General features: G+C 35.7%; 1 protein-coding gene across 15 annotated transcripts in view; it reads left to right on the plus strand.

Moving 5' to 3' along the window:
- Nucleotides 1-23,624, plus strand: part of LOC5577563 (polypeptide N-acetylgalactosaminyltransferase 5) — a 367,508-nt gene that overhangs the window by 260,941 nt on the left and 82,943 nt on the right. For all 15 annotated transcript variants that reach the window (XM_021846257.1, XM_021846247.1, XM_021846248.1 and 12 more), the window contains 2 exons: nt 12,005-12,248; nt 22,794-22,923. In XM_021846257.1, the coding sequence (XP_021701949.1) occupies nt 12,005-12,248; nt 22,794-22,923 (374 nt within the window). The remainder of the gene's footprint in view (nt 1-12,004; nt 12,249-22,793; nt 22,924-23,624) is intronic.

A 23,624-nucleotide genomic window follows, 5' to 3' on the forward strand; every position in this document is an offset into this window, starting at 1 on the left:
GATTCGAAATTGGAGTCTTCGACAAAAGTGTTCAACTGAATGGGATCTATTCGCCCAGAAACATGGTAGTTTGAAAAACTCTCCCAAGGTGGCGCTAATAGACAAACATATTATTTGCTTATATATCAATCCAGTGATTGGATACAAAGTTAGTGTCTTTGACAAAGTTGAAGAACTAAATGAGACCTATTCGCCTAGAAACTTATTACTTTGGAAATCACCTAAATGGCACTACTGGGCACACATTTTATTCGCTTATATATCAGTCCACTGATTAAATTCAAAGAAAACTATTTCCCTAAATCCTTCTTAGTTCGGAAGTCATTCTCATGATGGCAATAGTCGGTAAATATTTTATTCGCCTATATTGAAGTCCAGTTATGAAAAAAATGATATCTTCGAAGACGATGATAAACTGTGCAAAAAAACTTATTAGCTGGAAATTTATATGCGGAACATCAAGGAAACATCCAATAAGAAATTGGTCTGCCTTTATCAAAACAATGGATACCTACTTACTATCGAGTCGAGCAACAATCGCTTATTTCGGATGCAATGTTCCTTAAATTTTTAGATGAACCTTGACACCATTTATTGAAGGCTAAAAGAAGAAAACACATGTTTTCTAGCCGTCGAATGAAAAAGATGATCTTTTGAAGGGAGTGAAGAACGAAAAAACCGACAAATTGACTGATCCATCAATGAACTCAACTCCAAGGGTGAAGGGCGGCTGTCAATTGAGAGTAAAATTGAATAGCTGCCAACCTAAGTCCAGAACCAGTTTTATGGCTTAACATGGAAAAGTAAAAATTACTATTCGCAAAATTACAGGTAATAAATGCGCTTAAAGATATTGTTCGCAAGCAGTTATTTACTACGCGCTACTGCAGTGCGTTGTTACCAATTTAATCACAAAATTCTACTAAATTCCTAAAATGAATGTTCGAGAAAATTGATTACGCCTTCACCATTGTTTGGTCGTATTTTTGTATGGTTGTTTGCTTTTTAGAACCAGCGACACGTTGAGATAGCAGTAAAGAGCCTCCCTTGCTGAACTTACTCGGTCCAAGAACTGTGACATTTGAGCGGGCACGCTTCCGTATGCTCCCCAGGTATTCTTGCCCGCTATAGTGTCAAAAATCTTGGACCGCGTGGATTCGGTTCTATCGGTGGATTAGACCATATGCATCAGTGATGCATTAACTTCAACGTTATAGACGAATAATGTTGGCTTCAAATATTCACGTCTGTAAAGCATGTAATAGTTGAAGTGCAATATTTGACTGTCATTAAACTGAAGGACAACTTTTGATTAGCACTAACGAAATTCTGATATTACCAAATATATATTTCGATCGCTGTCAGATCCGAGCCACATTGTATACTAATAACTTGACCCAGAAAACAATATTTTGATAGTTATGTTTTCATTATCAGCTGGCAAGTTTTATAGAATCTTTTTGAAGACTATTCTGAAACATCTGTAGGTTTTTTTTTTAAACAAAATATTTGACGTGAGATTTTATTTTGTTTTTGGTATAAAGGGTGTAAGTGTGCATAATTGTACATGTACATGTATGGGAAAGTATGTATGTGCTACTTACGTGCTAGAGCAGAAAATTGAATTGAAGTCACCAAAAGATTTAGTTCTGGCATGCATCTTTCGCCTATGGAATTTTTATTCTTTATGTTGCAATTTCTTTATCAGGGTACGTCCATAAATTACGTCACGTAAAGTTTTGACATATTCATCCTCCTCAATTTTCCTCTATGTCACACTTTTTGTTTGGATTTCAATTTTCATATGGGTAGTCACGTTTCATTATAACCCCCTCCTTCTTCTTCTGTACGGGACGTAATTTATGAATTACCCCTCACCTGCAGTTTTTTCAACTTGTTTACATTGTAACGGGTCGAATAGCATGAAAATATATTTGATTAATCTCGAAAATAAACTTATAGAACAACTAGATATGGACGACAGACTTTCAAGAAATTTATTGGATCCCCACCATAGACTTGACATTTTTTGGTGAAATAAGGTTTAATTTATGGGAATACGGCTATGAATAACAAAAACGGAGCTGAATTCCAATTGTGAGATACCTTGGGCGGTAACGGGTTAATAACCATGCGGATTGGATTACCGAGCAACTCAATATAAGCTCGTAACGCTTCAAAACGGACATATTGCTAGTGTTGCACTTATAAGTCATTCAACAGATCTATATAAACAGTATATGCTCGATTTGGCAAAATGTAGGACTCTGCGTGCTTATTATGGTTGCCTGTCGGATTATTTCTTTGTGTTGCTCCTTAGATTAGTTCTGCTGAAAGTGAGCATCAGTTATTTCAAATTCGTATAAGGTATACCGGGGCAAGTTTTTGGAATTATTTCTTATTGAACAAACTTGCCAAACGCAACAACAAAAATTCAGCTCGACGCAAACAGGTCGTGTTCTCGTTAAATGGTTGCAATATTTCCAACGCGTAGTCGATTGTCTGCGTAACTCGATTACTGGACATATATCACAGCTCGTTATTCAATTGACTCGCGGAGGCAATTGACTTCGACTGGCTACAATAGATATACTTTGCCGGCAGCCAGAGCCAGAGCCACAGTTAACTGCATCAGTTGAGAAATCAAATTTATTATCCAGCTGCAGGACTTGAACTCTGAAACACAATAAACAATCCCATGCCACCGCCTTTCAGTCAGACTGCTGAGCATCATATCCAGCGAAGCCGATGACAAACTTTCCCATTTGGGAATGGAAGTGGGTGTGCGTTGTTTGTATACATGGCTGGCAGCGAGTCTTTTTTTTTTTTTTGAGACGGTCAATAAGCAAGTCTCTAACAAGTCTTCATTTTCCTTAAAAGTCACTTTTTTACAAAAGTGCCCGATTCTGCCCGAGAGTTTCAGGGATTCCAGCAGAATGTTATCCAAGATCTCGTTTGGCATTATTTTTCAAGAAAACCCAGAAATTACTAGGAATATTTTTTTTATTTCGGGGCATACTCTTAAGAGAAATTTCTTGGAAAGTTCCCAAAGAATTCTCTGGAAGTATGTCCGAAAAAAAATATTAGTGGATTTTCAGGAGAAATCCTCAGAGGACTTTAAAGAGTAATCCTTGAAGGGTTTTCGGAAAAAAAAACTAATAAATTTCCATTTTTAAAAAGATTTTTCCATTTTAACCTTTATTTATTATCATATTTCATTAGAAGTTTCATCAGTGATATCTTTATGATTTTTGTTAGAAAAAGCTTTCGGACTCGATTCTGGACTTCCACTATTTTCAGAAAAAAAAACTTGACGATTTCCTAAGAATAGTCCTGGTGGGGCCCAGATAGCCGTAGCGGTAAACGCACAGCTATTCAGCAAGACCAAGCTAAGGGTCGTGGGTTCGAATCCCACCGGTCGAGGATCTTTTCGGGTTGGAAATTTTAACGACTTCCCAGGGCATAGAGTATCTTCGTACCTGCCACACGATATACACATGCAAAAATGGTCATTGGCATAGTAAGCTCTCAGTTAATAACTGTGGAAGTGCTCATAAGAACACTAATCTGAGAAGCAGGCTTTGTCCCATTTGGGACGTAACGCCAGAAAGAAGAAGTCCTGGACGGATTTCTTGATAATGTTTTTAATGTTTTTTTTTTTTGAAAAATTCTTATAACAATCTTGTGAGAAATTGCTAAAGGAAGTTTTGAAAAAAAATGTTGAAAAAAATCCTAAACATTCTTTGGATGCTTCCCTGAAGTCAATTTTGAAGTTTTCCTTAGATAAATTACTGTTAAATTTCTTCAAGCATTCCTTAACAAACAAAAACCCTTCAATTAAGGACTTCCTTGAGAAGTTTCTGGAAGAATCTTTAGAGGAATTCTTAAACAAATCTCTGTTATAATTTGTGAAATTATTTTTGCGAAAACTTCTAGTTCAATTTTAGAAGGTATCCTAATGAAAATCTAGGTAGTTTTCCTTGAAATGTCCGTAAAGGAGTATCTGAAACTCCGGCAGAAATTTTTAGATTAATACCAGAATGTAATTTAAAAAAATAAGCAGATAAAGAAATAACATTACCAACCCTGCCGTATGGAAAGCAAACATATCTTTGTGCGGATAGAACTTTCGGTCTGGAATTCAGGATTCAAATTGTAGTTTCCCTTTTGGGTGTTCTTTGTTTTGGTCTTGGTCGCGTTGACGCGCGAGCGAGGAAAACTTGCTTGGTAACAAATTTAAAGTCTATCAAAAGTTGCAAACTCACTTCGCTATTTATTTCGAATTTTGGGCGTGGTGGGGTGAGTTCCTCAGACGATGGCGTCTGTTTAATATGTAACGTTAAATTTGCTATTTAGATGATCGATTGTACAATCCAAAATTTGTTATAAGTCAATTATGAACAATAACACAGTGAGTTATATTCTTGTTTAAATTATAACATATTTTGTTTCAATTTTGTTAAATGTAGAAGAAATTTTGTTGTATTTTTTTTTTTAATTTAAACTACCTACCAGCCAAAATTATAACATATTTTGTAACAAAAACGTCCTATCTAAGTAACAAATTCTTTATTATTTCTAATCCACATCCACTGATCGGGATGTCTTAGTTTAGAAGTTTATAGCGCCCTCTAAGCCTTAACAGATGTGTACACAAATTTTGGCAACAGATTAGATATTGGACGTCATCCAAATCCTAATAGTTTATGCATTATTCTTCGCTATCACGAAGTTTGCCATATATCATCCAAACTCAAATTTTAAAATTAAAAAAAAAAAAATCTAGGATCCTTGGAGATTTTAATTGCAAGTTAACTTTCCAGTCGTCGTCACTGCTAGATGCATCGCACAGTGGTACCGCCGATAGGTCATAAATCAAAAAACAAAATGTCTTGGTTGTCATTCCTTTACCTTTCCATGGATCAATTGTGATCTCAAGAATGTAAAAACAGAAACATTTTAGACGTTCCTGTATAATATGCATAATAAGGCTATGAATGATTGAGTGTATTTTTCATATGTGAAAAATACGTTAAAAATTAAGCGATTACAGCATTTTGTTTGTTGTCTTCGCAAATCAGAATCAAATGATTTTTCAATCAGTTAAGATTACAGAACATTAGTCCAGATGTATATCTATCACTTCCGATACATTTTAGAGTGTTACTTGACATCTTGGAGTCAGTATTGATGTGAGTAAGGAGGATAGAAATATACTCACTTCGTAACTACATCACTTTATTTGAAGTACGTTTTTAAATATGTTCTTAATCACATTTAACCAAACTTTTGCCACCAAATGATCATGTTTGAGTAGGAAAATGAACCTGTGAAGGTTCTAGCTGCAAATATTTGCAAATAAGTTAGCAGCGTGCTTTTAAAGTTGTGAGTTTTTACCAATAAAGGCAATGGTAAAAATATTCATAGAATTGATTACATACCAGTATATTTGTAGCTAACTGGAATGAATATACATAATAATGAAATGTTCACTACTCATACTTCAATTCGATATGAATGCACATGCTACATTGTATATTGATTTAAAAAGTAGTTTCAGTGAAGGCGCTGAGACATTAAATCCTATTAGTAATGGTACAACAGCCATTCTAATATGTATGACATGACTTCCCAAAATGTGGGAGCAATTACATGAAATTGTTTTTATATTTATTTTGAGCATCAAAACAAAATATTCTACGACATTCCAGTATCTATATATACACTGATTAAAATATAAAATTGAGAGAATAAAAAATATTAGGACGCAACAAAATATTACCAAATAATTCATTAGTTATTTCTCAGTTGTAAATATTTGAAACTTAAGGTTAATTATATTAAGTGACATGTTCGTTATTTTGTTTCGGTGAAGATTTGATGTGAAATTGGCATTATTAATTAATAAGTATTTCAAGTATTTATTTGGTACTAGTGGTCCCGGCAAACTTCGTCTTGCAATCAAGTAGGCTGTTGAAAAACGCTATGGTTTATCCAATACAAAATGACAGTTCCGTTCACTCTCGTTTTTCCGACTTACCCGGTGAATATCCTAGGATTTCTATACACACAAACACGTCGGAAACCGTGACAAACAAAACGGACAAAGAATCTTTCAGATCCGCTGACCCGTTCGTAAGTCATTTCGTGACATACAAACAACATTCCATTTTTATTTATATAGATGTACATCGTCGATCATCACTTAGAAAAGTGTTCATTAGCTTTTTACATCCACATATAAAAATGTAGGCTTCTGAGCATGGGAAGCAACTCTGTGAGGGGAATCTTCTCAAGTTCGACATTAATAATCCTAATATATTGCTTTCAATCTATAGATTTAATGGTACTTATCAATAAAATGTTAAATACTATTGTTAATCTTGTACACGGAAAGAGAGATAATTGCAAGTCAGTTTTTTGTATATATATTAATTCATATAACAAAGCATGCGCAATATGTTCACCGCATCTTAATTAGAATTTTTGAAGTGGTGTCAATAACGGCATCAACCTCGATGGTGTTTTAACAGTCAAAAATAATTAATTTGGTGGTATTTATCATCGGATATTGAGTAAAATGATTTATGACCGCCTCGTAGAACAAATGGAACCACTGTGCATCGCGCTGATGCTGTGTACGAGAAGCGTGTTGTAGAAAATACAAGCGCGACTACTAAAGTATTAAGCACGCACTTAGTGACACCAATAAGGACTCTTAAAGAATTTGTTTTGTAATCATTCTCTAGGAAATGGTTGTACTCTTCACCGAATGTCATTTCCTCAAATATCCCGTTTCCCAAATAGCCCATTTACCCGAAAAGTTTTTGGTACTCATAATAGTCATAACTTCATACCTTTAAAGGTCTTCAACGAACTTGTAATCCTCTTTATTTGATTGCCGATTGGATTTTTTAGAGTTTTTCTAACCTTGTCATTTTTGGCAATATGTGTTTAGTCGATAATTACCATTACCTTCTTCTCTTAAGACACCAGCACGTTAATTCTTACAGTGGACAATTATATCCTTCGCCGGAAGCACCCCACTAGGACAACGCACTAGCATGCAACGCCCAGGGGCACAGTCGGAAAGTTATCTGGACTGAAGCGAGAATAGAACCCACAATCCTTGGATTGGTGTTCGGCCATTTGGCCGAATCCGTTTGGCAGAATGCCGTTTAGCCGAATGCCGTTTGGCTGAATTCCGTTTGGCCGAATACTATTTAACCGTTTACGAACAAAAGAAAAATCAAATTGCTTCAGCGCTGATGAGTTGGATTCATAAGTGTGACCCAATAACTGATCAGCTAATTATTTTTTGATTTTTATTATGTGACCGAACGTCATGTTTGTCGCTATAATAGTGCTCCAAGAGAATAATTAAAACAATCCGTTCATTCAGGACGAAGTTTTGAACTCACGTTAAGACTCTAAGCAGATGGTTGTTTCGTTTCTGGGTTACCAACGGTGTGCTAGGGTTTAGAGTGATTTTCATCGAAAATGTTTCCTTCTTTTAACCACAGACAATTCTTTCGATTTGTACTGGTTCCATAGCTATTGGCAATAATTAAGCTCATATTTTAATTTAGAATTTTACCTTCTTTAAATCATCGTCAGTTCTTTGTAGTTATACTGACATAATAATTATGTGCATTACAATTATATTTGCATACCAGATTTTTCCTTCTTTTGATCATAGGCTGTGCTTTCATATTTGAATATTTTTCATATTTAATTGGTTATGACTACAAACGCAATGCGAAAACCTTCACTAGCAGTACTTACCGCAAGCAGAGAAGTGAATACCTAACTGCTTACATTCAGGATGTTCTGCTTTCAGCATTGACTGTTTCTTTAACTAATATTAAGGAGGTGTATATCAATGATGATTCATCCTTCTTTAAGAATAAACTGTCCTTTGACATTCATTTCAAATGCATGCTGACTGTAGTTCACTATTGTTTCCAATTTCGGCCAAATGACCCGGAACCCTTGGATCAATGCTACTATATGCTTGGTAACTCTAACCACACGGCCACGTAGCCCACATTCAAAGGAAAGTTGCACTATCTAGAAATATATTTCAAACATTCAAAAATAAAATCCTCAATCGTTTCCATAAACTGGCTTGGGAAGTTTTCAAGATGTTTTACTTGATTCTTCGGAAATTTTAATTCAATCCTCCCACAATTTCCTGACAAAGCTCCTTCCTAGATTTATTTTTCCATAATATGCTACCAAGTGTATAGTTTTTTTTTCTGAAATTACCCAAGAATTCCTTCAAAGTTTGAACCAAGCATTTCAACGGTTATGAAGAATTCCAGCAAGAAATCCTCTAAAGAATTCTCAGAAGATTCTCTTAAGTCCAAAAAATACTCCCAGAGATAACGCCAAGAATGTCTCCAAGAGTTCCAGAAGGAATATCTCCGGATTATCATGTTTTTCATCACCTCGATCTCTAGCGACAATTGTTGTCTAACTGACATTCCTTGCCTGCCCCGATAACTAACTTCAAGCTTCATTTTTGCTAGAATTACACCAGGAATTTATTAAGGAATACTTATACGATGTATAGGAGTTCCTGAAAAAAAGATACTGCTGCTGAATTCCTTAAGGAATCCTTAAAGGATTTCAAGGAAAAAATCTTTCAATCAATTCCAGAAGAATACCTTGAAAATTTCTTGTGGAAATTTTTGGTGGAATCCCTGACAAAGTTCCTAATGGACTTCTAATTAAAATTACCATATACATAATATCTTGGTTTATGGTAGTATAATCAAAGTCATTCCTAATTGAATCCTCGGTGAAGTCCCTGAAGGGTTGCAGCAAAGATCCATTAAGACATTCAGAATTGAAGCACTAAAGGTGGAATTCCTGATGAATTAACCGGAAGAATTCCTGAAGAAATCCCCGGAAGAATACCTGGAAATATCTCCGATGGTATTTCTGAAAGAAACCTTATTAAAAAAACCTGCAATAACCTTTTGAAGAAATTCCAGCAGAATTTTTCGGAAGAATCCGTTACAGAGGCATTCCCGGAAAATGCACAAAAGACTTTCTTTAGGAACACTCTTAGGTGATTACTGTTAATATTCACAAAGAGGAATTCCTTATAGTACACTCAAAGTAATTTTTGAATTATTTTCAGGAAAAAACTTAAATGATTTCACGGAGAATTTCCTCGAAGAATTTTGAAAAGTTTCCCTAATGAATTCTTGGAAAGATTCTAAGAGAAGGATCCTCGAAGAACTGCTGAAGGAACCCTTCAAAAACCCAGAAATTCCTAGGATTGTTTTTGGAATACTGGTCATAACAAAATTTCTTCAAAAGTTCCTAAAGAATTCTCTGGAGGTATGCCCGGAAAAAATCTTAATGAACATCCTGTAAGATTCCTCAGAGAATTTCCCAGATGTTTTCGGAAAAAATTTCCGTTATAATTTGTAATGAATTTCTCAGGGAAATTCAACCGGGAACTTCTCCCAAAAGTTTCCAACTCGAATAAATTCCTAAAGAAGTTCTTGGGTTTAAATTTTGATGAAAAATGCATATTCTCAGCGAATTAGAGGGTTCAAAATGTAAGATCGTTGGAGACTTAGAAATAGTAATCGTATATATTTCAGTTTTGCCTATTTTTTATGAACTGTTCTCCCAATGTATGGTTTCCAGTTGTGACAGGTTCGTCTTAAGTTAACGCAAGAGCACGTGATCTATAGCCAACTGTATTCTCTGTCTCAAGTTGTAAAAAGCTAGAAAAATAACAACAGCGGGTGAGCTCCAAAGGGAGAGCGATAATAAAACCCATTTTTCGCTGTTTTACCATTGGAGTTGGTGCATAGGTTGGTGTTTTTTTGTTGACTGACTTGATGAATAATCCCTGAACATCTGATAGCAGAAGTGCCTCCCAGGTTGGGAGCTTATCTAGATGGGCAAGCATATTATACAAACAGTGTCGTGGACTTTGTCGCCAAATGATAAAAAATGCCGGATGTCCAAAATATATACTTTGGGGGTCCAAAATATATTGGTGTGTCCAAAATAATGAAAAACAGTGCTTCACAATTCAATTATTTTCGACGTTTTTTGGATCCTACACGACTGTATGGACATTTTATCTCGTAGAGGAAGTTTTTCTCTACATTTTGGCATGTTGGCTGTGCAATTAATTAATTGGGACAAATAACTAAAATCACTTCCTTAGGGGGTTCAAAATACGACCGTTACCCTATAATGTCTTCAACTGATACACATCTGACAATGTTGCAGCTTTGAAACCGTGTCGTTCTGATCTCGACGACATTGCACTTTGGCCGGTGACCTATAGCCAACGGATGTGGAAACCCAAACCGGATGCTGCCGAGCATATGGTCATGGAGAGGGGGAGATGGGGCTTATGCTGGCCTCAGAACGACCGCAGATGCAAAGTATTCAACTAATTTTGAAAGCAATTTTCTCCCGTCGCCACTTCACTTGTTTGGCCCCATCCCGAGCAGAAGAAAATTGCTGCAGACTAGCAAAACACCAAACTGATAACACTGCGGAACACGTTTTTGTCTCCAGCACCAAAATACCGCTATTCACTTAATTAAGGGTTGCTGAATCCATTGCCGTTTTCAGAAATATCATAGCACGTCCAGTTTTTGAGATATTGACTGTTGAAAATGCCAAAAATGACTATTTCAGCCAACTTGCATGCAAGTTTGCCAGCTTGTAAGGTAATATATTGGCCTTATTTGCCACAGAATTCAAACTTTATGTGTATAACAATACTTATCATTAAAGTTTGTAATAATTTCGATACGGAAAAGTTATTTTTTGATGGTTTAGAGAATTGTTGTATTTTGCCATATAGAAGAAACGAAGAATTTTGTATGGAGACTGCAAGCATGTTAAAAAAATCGATTTAATCGAAATTTAATCGCGCAATTTTAATCAAATTATGTCTGAAATGAAAGTTCAAGTTCTATTTTGCATGTTTGGTGGATTAGATTACAAAAAAGTTCGATAAATTGTACTTTAAATTTCATGTGAACATTAATAAAACCAGTGTTTTATACAACTTTGTCGACCTGTAGCTAAAAATTGTGACATGCTGGAACATTTCTGAGAATGGCACCAGATTCAGTAACCCCAAATCTACTAGAGACACATAATTTGATCCTTGAGACACGCAAAAATGTCATTTTTGTTACGCTGTGTAATTGAATCAGGTATTGCAATACCATAATAATAAATTATAAAATTTCATACAGAAGTGAAGGTTTTCCATAGTAGTACCTCAAGTAGTCCTCAATAGCTTTCGAGTACCTCAATGAGATATTTTTAATTGTTTTAATCAATATTTTCAATTCCATTATAATGCCAAACTGAAGTGTGGTCGATACCTAATTAAGGTATAATACCAAAACATGCATATATAGGAGCGAGTTATTCGTTCCTGCTCGGGATCTTAGTCACAAGAATATCTTACGTAGGTGGGAGATGTCTCCACGCCACAGAAGGATACATTATTCCGAACTATTTTTTTTGCTTTCGTGAGAATCTTGCTCTGACGACAATGGAGCGGCTCCGTTTCCTAACTTTCGAGAAATGCTATTAAGGTAAACGTCTCTTGGTGCGCAACAGACGGTATGTTGTATATCATCTTACGGATGAATGAAGGTAATTTATTTTGGAGGTCATTACCTTTTGTTACCTCTGCCTGGCTAGATGTCAGAGCGTCGGGTCAACGAATGTAGAGGCCGGAGGGACCCCAGCACTTGTTGGACGCCAGGATGGCGTCGAGTGGCGTACGCTCCATTCATGGCCCATTAATCAAGTTACTGTCACATGAAAGTGGTTCCTTTTCATTAAATATTGCTCATTGAGCATAAGAGGGCTCTCAGCTTTTGTTGTCCAGCTAGGCTAAACTAATATTATAACCTACCTTATATTAACCTGAATCAAATGGCCCATCAACTGAACTAATTGACGATTTTTTTCTACTCTGATTATCCCAAACCAACAGCTCCCACACAGTGCACAGCAGCAGCGACAGGATCAGCCACATTCGGCCGGAAAAGTTGCTGGGGCCGCCGAGGACGATGATCCCATAGTGGACGAGGAGGAGATTGATACCAACTCGAACAACCTGGGCGCCGGAGAGCAGGGTTTCGACAGTTCGATGCCCCGAACGTATCGGCCGCAGGAGCTGAAAAAGTGGCGTCCAGCGCCGCATGTGGGCGAAAACTACGGGAAACCCGGCGAGCTCGGTGAGTGAGATGATTTTTCACACTTTGTTTCACCATTTTGTGTTGACCCATTCATTGTGATGGTATTTTCCTGTAAGTTTGACGATGGGGTGGTGATGTTGTACAGTCTAAAGCACCGAATGAAATAATAATCATCTGGTGGGGTGTTATGAGAAAGCTTTACTTTTCCCACGCTGGCAATTTATCAATCTACTCAAGAACAACTGTGAAGAATGACTTCGGCACCTTCGTTGTTCTTTCTCTCATAGAAGGATTTTGTTGATCAAGTTGTCGGAAATCCCTTCTACGATTGGCTTGGTCTGATCATGTTTCTGTTACATGAAGCGATTCTTAAGCCTTCAGCACCACTAGGGTAACAGTCGTATTTTGGACCCCCTAAGGAAGTGATTTTGGTTGTTTGTCACATTTAACTAATTGCACAGCGTAACCAAGTCAAAAAATATGCTACAATGTAGAGAAAAACTTCCTTTACGAGATAAAAATGCCCACACGGTCATGTAGGTTCCAAAATACTTCGAAAATAATAGAATTGTGAAGCACTGTTTTTCATTATTTTGGACACACCAATACATTTTGGACCCTCATAGTATATATTTTAGACCTTCGACATTTATTATCGATTGGGAACAAAGTCCACGATACTGGTTGTATAATATGCTTGCCCATAGTCTAATTAATCGATTGACAATGGATAAGCGAGGAAACTCTACGCTTTTAGTCCAGAAATTTGAAAAAAGTTTTTGTTTACATTTGAAAATTTTCTGACGGCTTCAATATCTGTGTGTAACGTGTTGTAACGGTTGCATGGATGGACAGATTGATTTTAATTATTTTAAGATAAAATAAATACATTTTCCATGTACACACGGTTGATGCAAGTGCGAAATAGTCCTATCTTTCTAAATGACTTGCGAATTGAGTTGGCCTTTTGATTTAATCTAGGAAATTTGTAGGAAAACGGCCCAGGGGGTCCAAAATATATAGAGGTCTAAAATATATTGGTTACCCTATATATAATTGAATTTACAAGCCGACTGGACTGCCCATAACTGCATAACAGTCACATTCGACATTTTTGACATATTAGAATTAATACCATGGAGAAGAGTCATCAAATGATAAATACTTTCGATCAACTTAATGAAATCTGTGAGATTGTTCTAGAAAATTCGGAAAAAATACCAAGTTGTTTTGTCACATTAGTAATTATTACCGCATAACAGTCACATTGAGATTATAAGTGAGCCTCGTAATGTAATAGCAATGAAATTTCTATCAGAATTATTTTCTAACTACAGTTGAAGCTTGCTATAAAGACATCGCAAGGGACCGTCGTAATAAGGAAAAGTCCTTATAGAGAACAGTTATGACATTGAAATATTTTTCAAGGGACCGAAAAATGTCGCTATAGAAAGCTATTGTCGCTATAAAAGTTGTCGTTATAACGAGCTTCGACTGTATTCATCTAGTATGCGGTATGAGTTGTACAAAAGATCAGCCTCAAATAAGCACTTTTGAGTCCCTGGTATTTTTTTTAAAATTGTAGTTTCCTCCCATACTGCAATAAAATGCACACTTGGTATTCCATTTACTCAATGCCTACTTTTGTCGAATGTTACAGATATGCAGTTATGGGCAGTGGAATACATATGAAATATACATCGATAGAAATCTTGAGGTTGACATTTCTTTGTAGACAAAACTTGATATTGGAAATGCTCTTGAAACAATAACAAATTCCATTGTTGAAGCAAGAGGTATTGCACTACCAAAATGTAAAATTTAAATCCGTGATTATAGACGATGATCTTTAACTCTTGATCCGTCTTAAAAAACGTGAGGAGAAAGCAATTTCATCACTCGCGATCCTGCTATGAAAATTATATGGCAGGATCTGCAAGAAAAAAATTAAAAACATTTTACTCAATTGATGAAACAAAAATTTTAGGAAAAAAATTTCTCAATTGGCCCTTGGCTCTAAGCTTTTCTGGAAATTATCTCAAATTTTGAAAAAACCCTCAAAAGCCAATTCAGGTCTTGAAAGAGGAAAACATTCCCAAGTAACCATGGAGCATTGCTTATATAAAGCAGCTGCATTGCCGTAAGCCAACCATTAAAGTAGTTTCAAAGTGAAAAAAAAACCCCTTATATAGTCGAACTAATGCAAGAAGTTTATAAAGCAACCAAGCAATTCATAAAGTAATATTAGTGCATTGATACATTTGTAATGTAGCGTTAAGGTGATTATAAAACGAAGCCAAACTTCGAATTTTCAAGTGCACAAGACTGGAGAATCTGACAACCAGCTCGCGTTGAAAATCAATCAAATTACTTGCTTGCTAGTGGTGACCAATGGGATAAATTTTCAACGCGGATCGCTGTTTGGTTCTCAAGTCTTGTGCTCTTGAAAATTTGAGGTGTGGCTTTTTCAGTTTTTCAGCAGTTTTTCATTCCACTTTTATTGTATGGCAGCCAATAAAACAAGTCAACCTTCTACGAATATTTTTTTCTATTGGACTATAAATCACCTTAAAATACCGTTAAAACCTTGAATTATAACACTGCGGAACACGTTTTTGTCTCCAGCATCAAAATACCTCTATTTACCCAATTAAGGGTTGCTGAATCCATTGCCGTTTACAGAAATATCATAGCACGTCTAGTTTTTGAGATATTGGTTGTTGAAAATGCAAAAATTGACTATTTCAGCCAACTTGCATGCAAGTTTGCCAACTTGTAAGGCAATTTATTTGCATAATTTGCCACAGAATTCAAACTTTATGTGTATAACAATACTTATCATCAAAGTTTATAATATTTTTGGTGCGGAAAAATTATTTTTTGATGGTTTAGAAAAGTATTGTATTTTACCATATAAGAGAAACGAAGAATTTTGTATGGAGACTGCAAGCATGTTGAAAAAAATCGGTTTAATCTGAATTTGTTCGTAAAATTCCAACCAAAATATATCTAAAACGAAAGTTTAAGTCAGCTTTTGCATGCTTGGTGGATAAGATCACAAAAAAGTTTGATAAAATATGCTTCAAATTTTAAGTAAACATCAATAAAACCAATGTTTTATACAACTTTGGCGACCTGTAGCTAAAAATTGTGACGTGCTGGGAAATTTCTGTGAACGGCATCAGATTCAGCAACCCCAAATCTACTAGAGACACATAATTTGATTCTTGAGACACGCAAATATGTCATTTTTGTTGCGCTGTGTAATTTGTTATTATCGTTTGTACAATGACAGGGTGGTAAACTAGAAAGACTGGATAATTCGTTTGGCATCTCGGAACGTTGTAAGGCACCTATTATCATTATAAATTCCAGAAACCTTACTTAAAATCAACTGGCCTGGAAAACGGATTATTTTGGGAAGTGGTATTTGGGGAAGTATAGCACTATGCCGTCTGAAACAAAGTTGTTATATTCTTGAAAAATAACTCCATGATATCAACTAGATTATTTATTCTTATTTGTCTTAATTGGTTATTGAAAATGTTGAGACAACGTTTTATTTACAATTCAAGTTTAATATTCCAGTATGTGGCATGGAAAATTGCATTAAATTCTGTATTAAGGGCCCCTTCATGAGATCTGACCTGGGCCACCCATTACCCAAATCCGGCACTGCATCTATTGATATACTGTTTCTTTAGTTGTGGTATAATTTATGTTCCAATAGTTGCGGTATTCGTTTTTTTTTTTCTTATTCGATTCTATACTATAGAAACACTTTACCACAACAGTTTCAGGGTGTCTACTACCTGGAAAAACCTTAAAACCTGGAAATCTCAGGGAATTTCGGCTACACTCAGGGAAAATATTTCGAACCAGTAATATATGGTAGAATATGTCCTTTTCGTAACACACAATCTCTTCAATCAATAAAATTTTTGGCTGCGCCGCTATTACGTCGCTACTTTAGGTACTCAGTCATTTAATTTTTACTTATTTCTATTTATTCCGAATAAAACTTGTCTAAACAAAAAAAAACCGGACTTAGGATTGCCAAAATGGTAAAGGCAAGTACGATTCCCAGTTCCAGTTGGGTATTTTTCATCGGCATATGAAATAATTAATTTTGTAGAAAAAGAATAAAAATTACAACAGGTACTAAAAAATTGTATATTTCAATGTTAGCAAGTCCCTTTTTTAAAGGCTGGGTTACTATTTTAATACATGTATCTAAAAAGTGTCTAATTTTGGTTAAGGTCTCTAACGAAATTTAATCAATATGGTCTCTTAAGTAACTTTTTTGCCTTAACACTCTCTTTTCCATGGTAGCTCCAGAGCACCATGAATTTTCGACGAACTTGAGACAAACGGAACCAGATGAGTACTAGATTATGATCCTATACTCATCAGATTAATCCAAAAGTACTAACTATTTGAATAGTAAAACTATTGATAAACAATCAATTTACTATTGTAAAACAAACAACAAATTTTCTGACAAAATAAACTATTTGAATCATTGTTTGTTTGTTCATAAATTAGTAGTCAATCAAAGTCGTGGGAAAAAAGGGGTTAATCTGCTTGCAGTGAATTCTGGTGTAACATTCTAGAGACTACAGAAAAACCTTTAGAGACTATTACGTAACTATTTCCCAAGAGATTCCTTCTGAAATAATTTCAAGAACTCCACCAGAGCACTACTACGCTACTACCTTCAGTAATTTTCACAGAGATTACTCTGAAGCAAACATCTCAGTATTTCCTCCAGATGTTTTTCCACTGATTTTAGATTCGTGTTTTTGTTTGTTTTGTCAAAGCGATTTTTTGCATGAAAAAAACTGTTATTTTTCTCACGTCTCCAGAGTTATTTGTTTCTCAGTCAGTATGCATTAAGTGAAGCCTAAAATCAAGGATGTAGAATCAATTGGTGAGCTCGTTTCATGATTTTATTTCAAATCTGTAAACTATGTATGACTGCACACTTAATCGTTACAACGGTGGGCCGTCACTATAAGTGTAGACTGGCAAAAGGTTCACTTTATACAACAAACTTTGAATGATTCGCCTTTGTAGAAGTGGCGAAGTGTTCTGTGATGGTGCAGCTAATCGAGTTTTGTTTTTCTTTTCATATGAGTAAAATATGATAACACATGCTGTCGTCCTGACAGCTGTTGCGTTTAACTATTTGTTCAACAAACTTTGAATGGTTCAACTTAGAGTATCGACATTATTTAATTGAAAATATAATATTTATTTGCATGTTTATATCTCTCTAATAATTGTTTTATCATGGTTTAATTACTTATCAAAGTGAATCCTGTGACTCAACGATCCTCCCCATAAACAAACAACTCTCCCAGTATTCTTTGTGGAGATGCAGAGGTAAACACGGTCTTCAAATAGCAAAGGTTGCACATTAACATTCCTTCTTCCAATCCCACCTGACTGCATGGACGTGGCCGGCGCCGTTATTGACCCTGTATAATTAGAGGCACTATTACGACCAATCCCAGCCGAATTTCAAGTTGATTATTTGTGCATCTTCACTGACTTCGGTCAATCATGGAATCAACCATTGATATGTGTAGTCAGTCTAAACTAAGCTAAGCAGATGTTTTTCCACCGATTCTTCCACCGATTTCTCCAAGTGTTACTTATAGAATTCTTTCCACAGGTCCTACAGAAATTTTTCCTCAAATGTTTATTCCAGAGTTTTCGAAAAAAAAAATCGATATTTTTACAAAAAAAAAAAACCTACAATAATTCCTACGCATTTTGTTCATTTTATAAAGGCATTTTTATAAGAGTTCTTTCAAAAAATCATTCACAACAACTCAGCTGGATCGCTCAAAACTTCCTTAAGATATTGTTCGATGAAATCTATTACAAACTTTTCCAAGAATTCCTCGATAAATTGCACCTGGGATTCATCTAGAAAAATTTTTCAGCGTTTAATCAAAATATTATTGCTGCGGTTCAAACACTTCACTAATATTTTTTAAAATATAATTTACAAATCTCCATGGATTCTTCATAACTTCATTCAAGGTTCCACACCAGTTAATACTACAGCAATAATTACAGTTATTGTTCCGATCATTTATAGATATTTTTTCGTGCATTCTGTTCGAATTTCATCAAAAAGTCTTGTAGGGCATTACTCAAAGCTTCGATTTTTTTATTATCTTAGCAATTTATAAAGAAAATCTTAGAAAGAAATTTGTCAAGAATCCAGGAGCTCTTTCCGAAATTCTCACAGGTATTCATAATTATAACTCACACAAGTTTCATCGGAAATTACACTTGGATTTTCTTTAGTAATTCCACGCGGATGAAATTTTTTCTTAACATTTCTAACCCAAGATGAATAACTGCAAAAATTCTTTAAAGACTTCCTTGAGATTAATTTTTTGAAAAAAAAAAAATGGAATGAGTTCTAAGGAAATCAATGAAAGAATCAATGGATAAATTTCCGGAGAACTTGGGACTTCCTTGAAAAATGTCTGAAACGATATTCATCGAAGTAATTTCTTTGCCATGATAAAGAACCAATCAATATATAATATTTTGAGCTAAAACCATGGATCGTAAAAAGAAAAATGTAGAAACCCACCCGTGGTAGATGTAGGAGTGTAGTTTTAATAAAGTTTTTCTTAGAAAACAAATCAGATTGAATTTTTGAAGGTATCTAAATGATTCTTCGAAGAACGACATGAAAAGATCGTTAAAATCACGAAACAAACTCCTAAAGAGGTCCTTGGAGTAATATGTGATAAAAAATCACAGTAAACCGAGCAGTAATGTTGGTCATAATTTCACAAGGAAGTCCAAGAAATATTTTTAGAATGTCTGAGCGTCTGAATGTCTGAATGAGGATTCACAATGTCATGCCAAGGTTCATGTTAGGTTTACTTTTATATTAATAATTCATAAAAGGTTTATTTTTAGTTAATGTTCGTCATTTTTAAGCTAGAGTTCTTTAAAGTTCTTTTTTTCTGAGACTATCAGTCGCTACCAGCCCTGATTTCCAAAAAAAAATGGGTGTTTGGTGGAACTGTGCGTTACACTCGTCGTTATTAAATTTAGTGATTGTGAAGGTGCGAGTGCAGAAGAATGGATCAAAGTGATTTTTTTTACTGTAACTTTCTTGATCATAGTGCTAAATCGTAGTTTGAGAAGTAATGACTCTACAGCAATAAAAATAATGATACATTTAAATTGAATACATTTAAATTGAAAAGTGATATAATGGAAAGTATATCTGAAGTGTATTACGAAAGTTGATGAGTGATAATCGGTGATATACGTGATAGTGTCGAAAATAAAAGTGACGATAGTGAGTGATGAAATGAAATGGGGAATGAGGACCTTTTAATAAAACTATTTCGTTCTTCACTTTAACCACTCTAGTAGCATTTCAGGCCTTATCATAGTTTGATAGTAGTCTGAACAACTAGACTGCAAAACTACGGCAAGGGCTGATTGCTGCTAGCGTACACAGTGACCATTTGAGCAACATTGCTTAGGAACGTCTGTGTGATGAACGCAATAGAGGCTTATAAAAGCAAATGTTGGGAAAGAGCTTAGGGCAGATTAAGAGTCCCAGTACTACCCCTATCGCTACTGACAAAAAAAAAAAATTCTCAAAAATTTTCAAAGTTGTTTCCGCATATAGAACAAACAGATAAACAAATATTGTTTTATTAAAGTGAAAACAACTTTGAAATTTATTGTTAGATTTTTTGATTTCGAAATCAAACTACCTATATTTGAAAATAAATTTTCAGTCACTTAAATGTAACTATTCGTCAATCATTTATGTATTTTAAAGTATTTCCTAAACCTGGAATGATTTTTTGAATCTGAATAAACTTGGAAATATCAGGGAATTTCTTTACTGTAAATGAGTAGACACCCTGAATTGATACTAGAGAAAAAAAAACTTCAAGCAAATTTAGGGCTATTTTAGCTATTTTGATAGAATCTCAACGACCTTTTCCACTTTTCTAGTTTCTAATAAGCCAATTTATGGATAGGCAGTGCCGGTTCTGTAGCTAATGCAAATACAAATAGTATAAACGGCACTACCGCATCTCATGTAGTGTAGACCTTTTCGGGCTTAACGGAGTTTTATTAAAAATGTTAAGACTAATAAGTCTAAAATGAGTTTAACGATATATAATAAAAAAAAAACTAAAAATGTTACTTGGGTTGTATCCTGAGTTTGGCATTAACAGCTATCACACATATGTGAGTTCGAGCGCTGAATATTTGAAGTTTAGTAGTTGAGTTGAAAGTGGTCAATTAAAACTGTGATTAAGGTGAAGATGAATCGAAGCCAAACCTCAAATTTTCAAGAGCACGAATCTGGAGAACCGAACATCCGTTCAGGCTGAAAACTTAATCGATTGATCAATAGCTGGTGGTGACCAATCGATTAAGTTTTCAGCTTCAATTGGTATTCGGTTCTCTAGATCCGTGCCCTTGAAAATTTGAGGTTTGGCTTCGATTGATCTTCACCTTAAGATACTGCACTTCAGCTTTGGTGTTTTTTTAAACACTTTGTAATTCCTGGACATAGCTCAATAATATACAACATTGTTCAAAGATTTGGCTCCAACCTATTCCGGTATTGTTTATACTGAGGTTCCCAAGAGTTTATCTGGTTATTCACTTAGTGCTACAAAATTGGCATAAGGTGAACGGAACAATGCGTTACTCTATTGCGAAATAAGAGCAAATATTACCACCTGAAAAGTACCAAGTGAGTAAAAATGATGCAGCCTTAACTTATGAGAATATACACAAATAACAGCTCTATCTGCAAGAAGAAAAGATAGTCGATGTTTTTTTCTGGATAGATTTCAAGAAGAATTCTGGATATGTTTATTGTAAAATAAATTATAATTCTGCTGCTACCTTCAAAGTTTTAGCAGATCCCTGTCGACGAGTATGGATGATATCTTAAGAGATTTTCAACAGAAACCAGTGTTCCTCGTAAAAGTTTTGACGAATCTATTCTTTTTGTTTTAAAATACCTTCGTTAACTCCCATCATTACAGGATACGAAGCTTTCGTATTTCACATGAACGGGATGGACTTTTAATACCCAAAAACATGCGCATTCACTTAGGCAAATGGACTGAAATACATAGGAAAATTCTCCACATTAAATTGAGTTGAAATTCATAGCTTTGCTTATGCTATAAAACCAAAATAAAACAGAAAATGTTTTTCGCGGCAACCTAGAATCGAACCAAGGACCTTGCGATCGATAGGCCCGTGCGTACACCACGCGCTTATCGACGCCTTGATGTGAGTTGATGCTAAAACGATACATAAAGCTTTCGTATTGCAAAATGTATGCATTTCGATAGTCTAGTTCACAGCGTGTTCCACTGTGACTTAGAATTTAATACGTTCGTCTTTGTACTGCCGGCGCTCATTTGACTATTCTCGTTGTGCTTCTACTCTTCCTTGTTAGTGTGTATACGATGCTTGAACACGGTTGTTTCAGGACGATGCGGGTGACGGTACCGTAAGCTGTTAAGGCCCAAGTAAAAATGGTGCAAAAGTCAAAACTGTAAAATCAATTTTCTCTTTTTAAATGGACAAATCGAAGAAAATAAAAACTCACAGCTCTTTTATTTGCCAAATAAAAAGGCTGTGGGTTTTTATTTTCATCAATTTGTTGTTTTAACAGGAGAAAATTGCTTTTTCAGTTTTGACTTTTGTGCCATTTTCTCTTGCGCCTTAAGTCTCACTGTCCTCAGGCAGTAATCAGAAAAAGCGTTGTCAGACGTGCGATGTCAATATTATCGAACAAAAACAACTTATGATTGTATTCCTGTACTATTTTTGACTCTTGGACAAGATTACCGTTTTTATTTTCAACAGTTTAGAGTTGCCTATGATACGCTCTTTTGACAGCTTGAGAGAGACTCGATTTTAAAACGATTATAAAACTTGATATTTGTTATGAAAAATTTAATGTAAGTATCACCCTAAATGCTTCGCAATGTCAAAGATCTTGTGTTTATGCAAAGTGTTTGGTGAACTCTCAAGTAAACCGCCATTTTCATGCCAAACTGAAGGACCACGTCTTACCCCGGCGGGCGTCCGTTTTCCCCTATATTCTGTTTATCAGGGTCTGCTTAGAAAGTAAATGCGGTAGTTGCCAAACCACCGACTCCATCTCTTATACGTTTTCATCTCGGTGATTGTTTTCCAGTATACTAATTATATTATCCACCCAAAAAACCAAAAAAAAAACAAGTTGTTTCAGCAATCAATCTTAAATCAGAAAGCATTCTCGAAGTCCAGTCGGTTCATTCGAGTACCTACTCCACCATAATCGCACCACAGCATTAAACACAAAACACTCATAATCACCAACCGCCCCTCCGCGTAAAACCGCCATACTTTTAATTAATCCTTCTCCTATCGTAAGCCATTCGCCTGCATAAATAAATCACACACCTCCAACCCACGGCAATGGACTTTCCCCTTGCCTCATTGACGAGCATATGTACGATATACCGAACATACTCAACTTGATGCCTGTTCTTTGATTTTCCACAGGCAAACCGGTGAAAATCCCCTCCAGCCAGCAGGAGCTAATGAAGGAGAAGTTCAAGGAGAATCAATTCAACCTGCTGGCCAGCGACATGATCTGGCTGAATCGGTCCCTGACGGACGTGCGGCATCACGAGTAAGTACTCACCTACCATCCGGTTTAGTAGCGAGCGAGGACCGACCATCCGGTTCGATAGTTTTTCCCATAGCGGGTCCTTTGAATACAGATGAGCGTTTATGTTTAGCTACGAACGCAGTGAGTGCTATCCTTTTCATTTAATCTTTTCGTTTAGTACCTTTCGATGAAAATACGGAAGATATTTGATGATACAGGCAGGGCTGATATAAGCTCTCTTTTTAGGGACTTGGTCATTATTTTGATGCAAGTCTTAAAAAGTCTATATCTATTTTATATGGGGAATGTCCCACCCCCCTTATTTGCTACCAACCCTGTACAGACAGCGGTGCTAAAAAGCATTGAAAAGTTGAACTTGACTAACATCTGTTTAATTTAAATTCTGATTCGATGGCTCATTGATTCAAATTCCCAGCTCAATTGGTCGTAAAACTCACTGTTTTCGTTGTTTTCCACTGGAGTACCCTGTATGCGAACCAGGCGTCGACTAGCAGGCCGTCGTATAATATCCTCTCGTTGCTTTGACGTCTAAATTGAATCAATCTCTCTTTCGAAGCGCTCCAATTGTAATACTTAACGTCAGAAGTGGAACTGGAGCCGGCTCTTGATGTAATACGTGCCGGCTGCAACAGCAATCCCTCGCTATCTATGTACAGTCACCCCACACAATTCAATCACCCACTGTTTATGAATCAGCTGAA

The sequence above is a fragment of the Aedes aegypti genome, chromosome 2 (genome assembly GCF_002204515.2).
Source record: "Aedes aegypti strain LVP_AGWG chromosome 2, AaegL5.0 Primary Assembly, whole genome shotgun sequence".
NCBI lineage: Eukaryota > Metazoa > Arthropoda > Insecta > Diptera > Culicidae > Aedes > Aedes aegypti.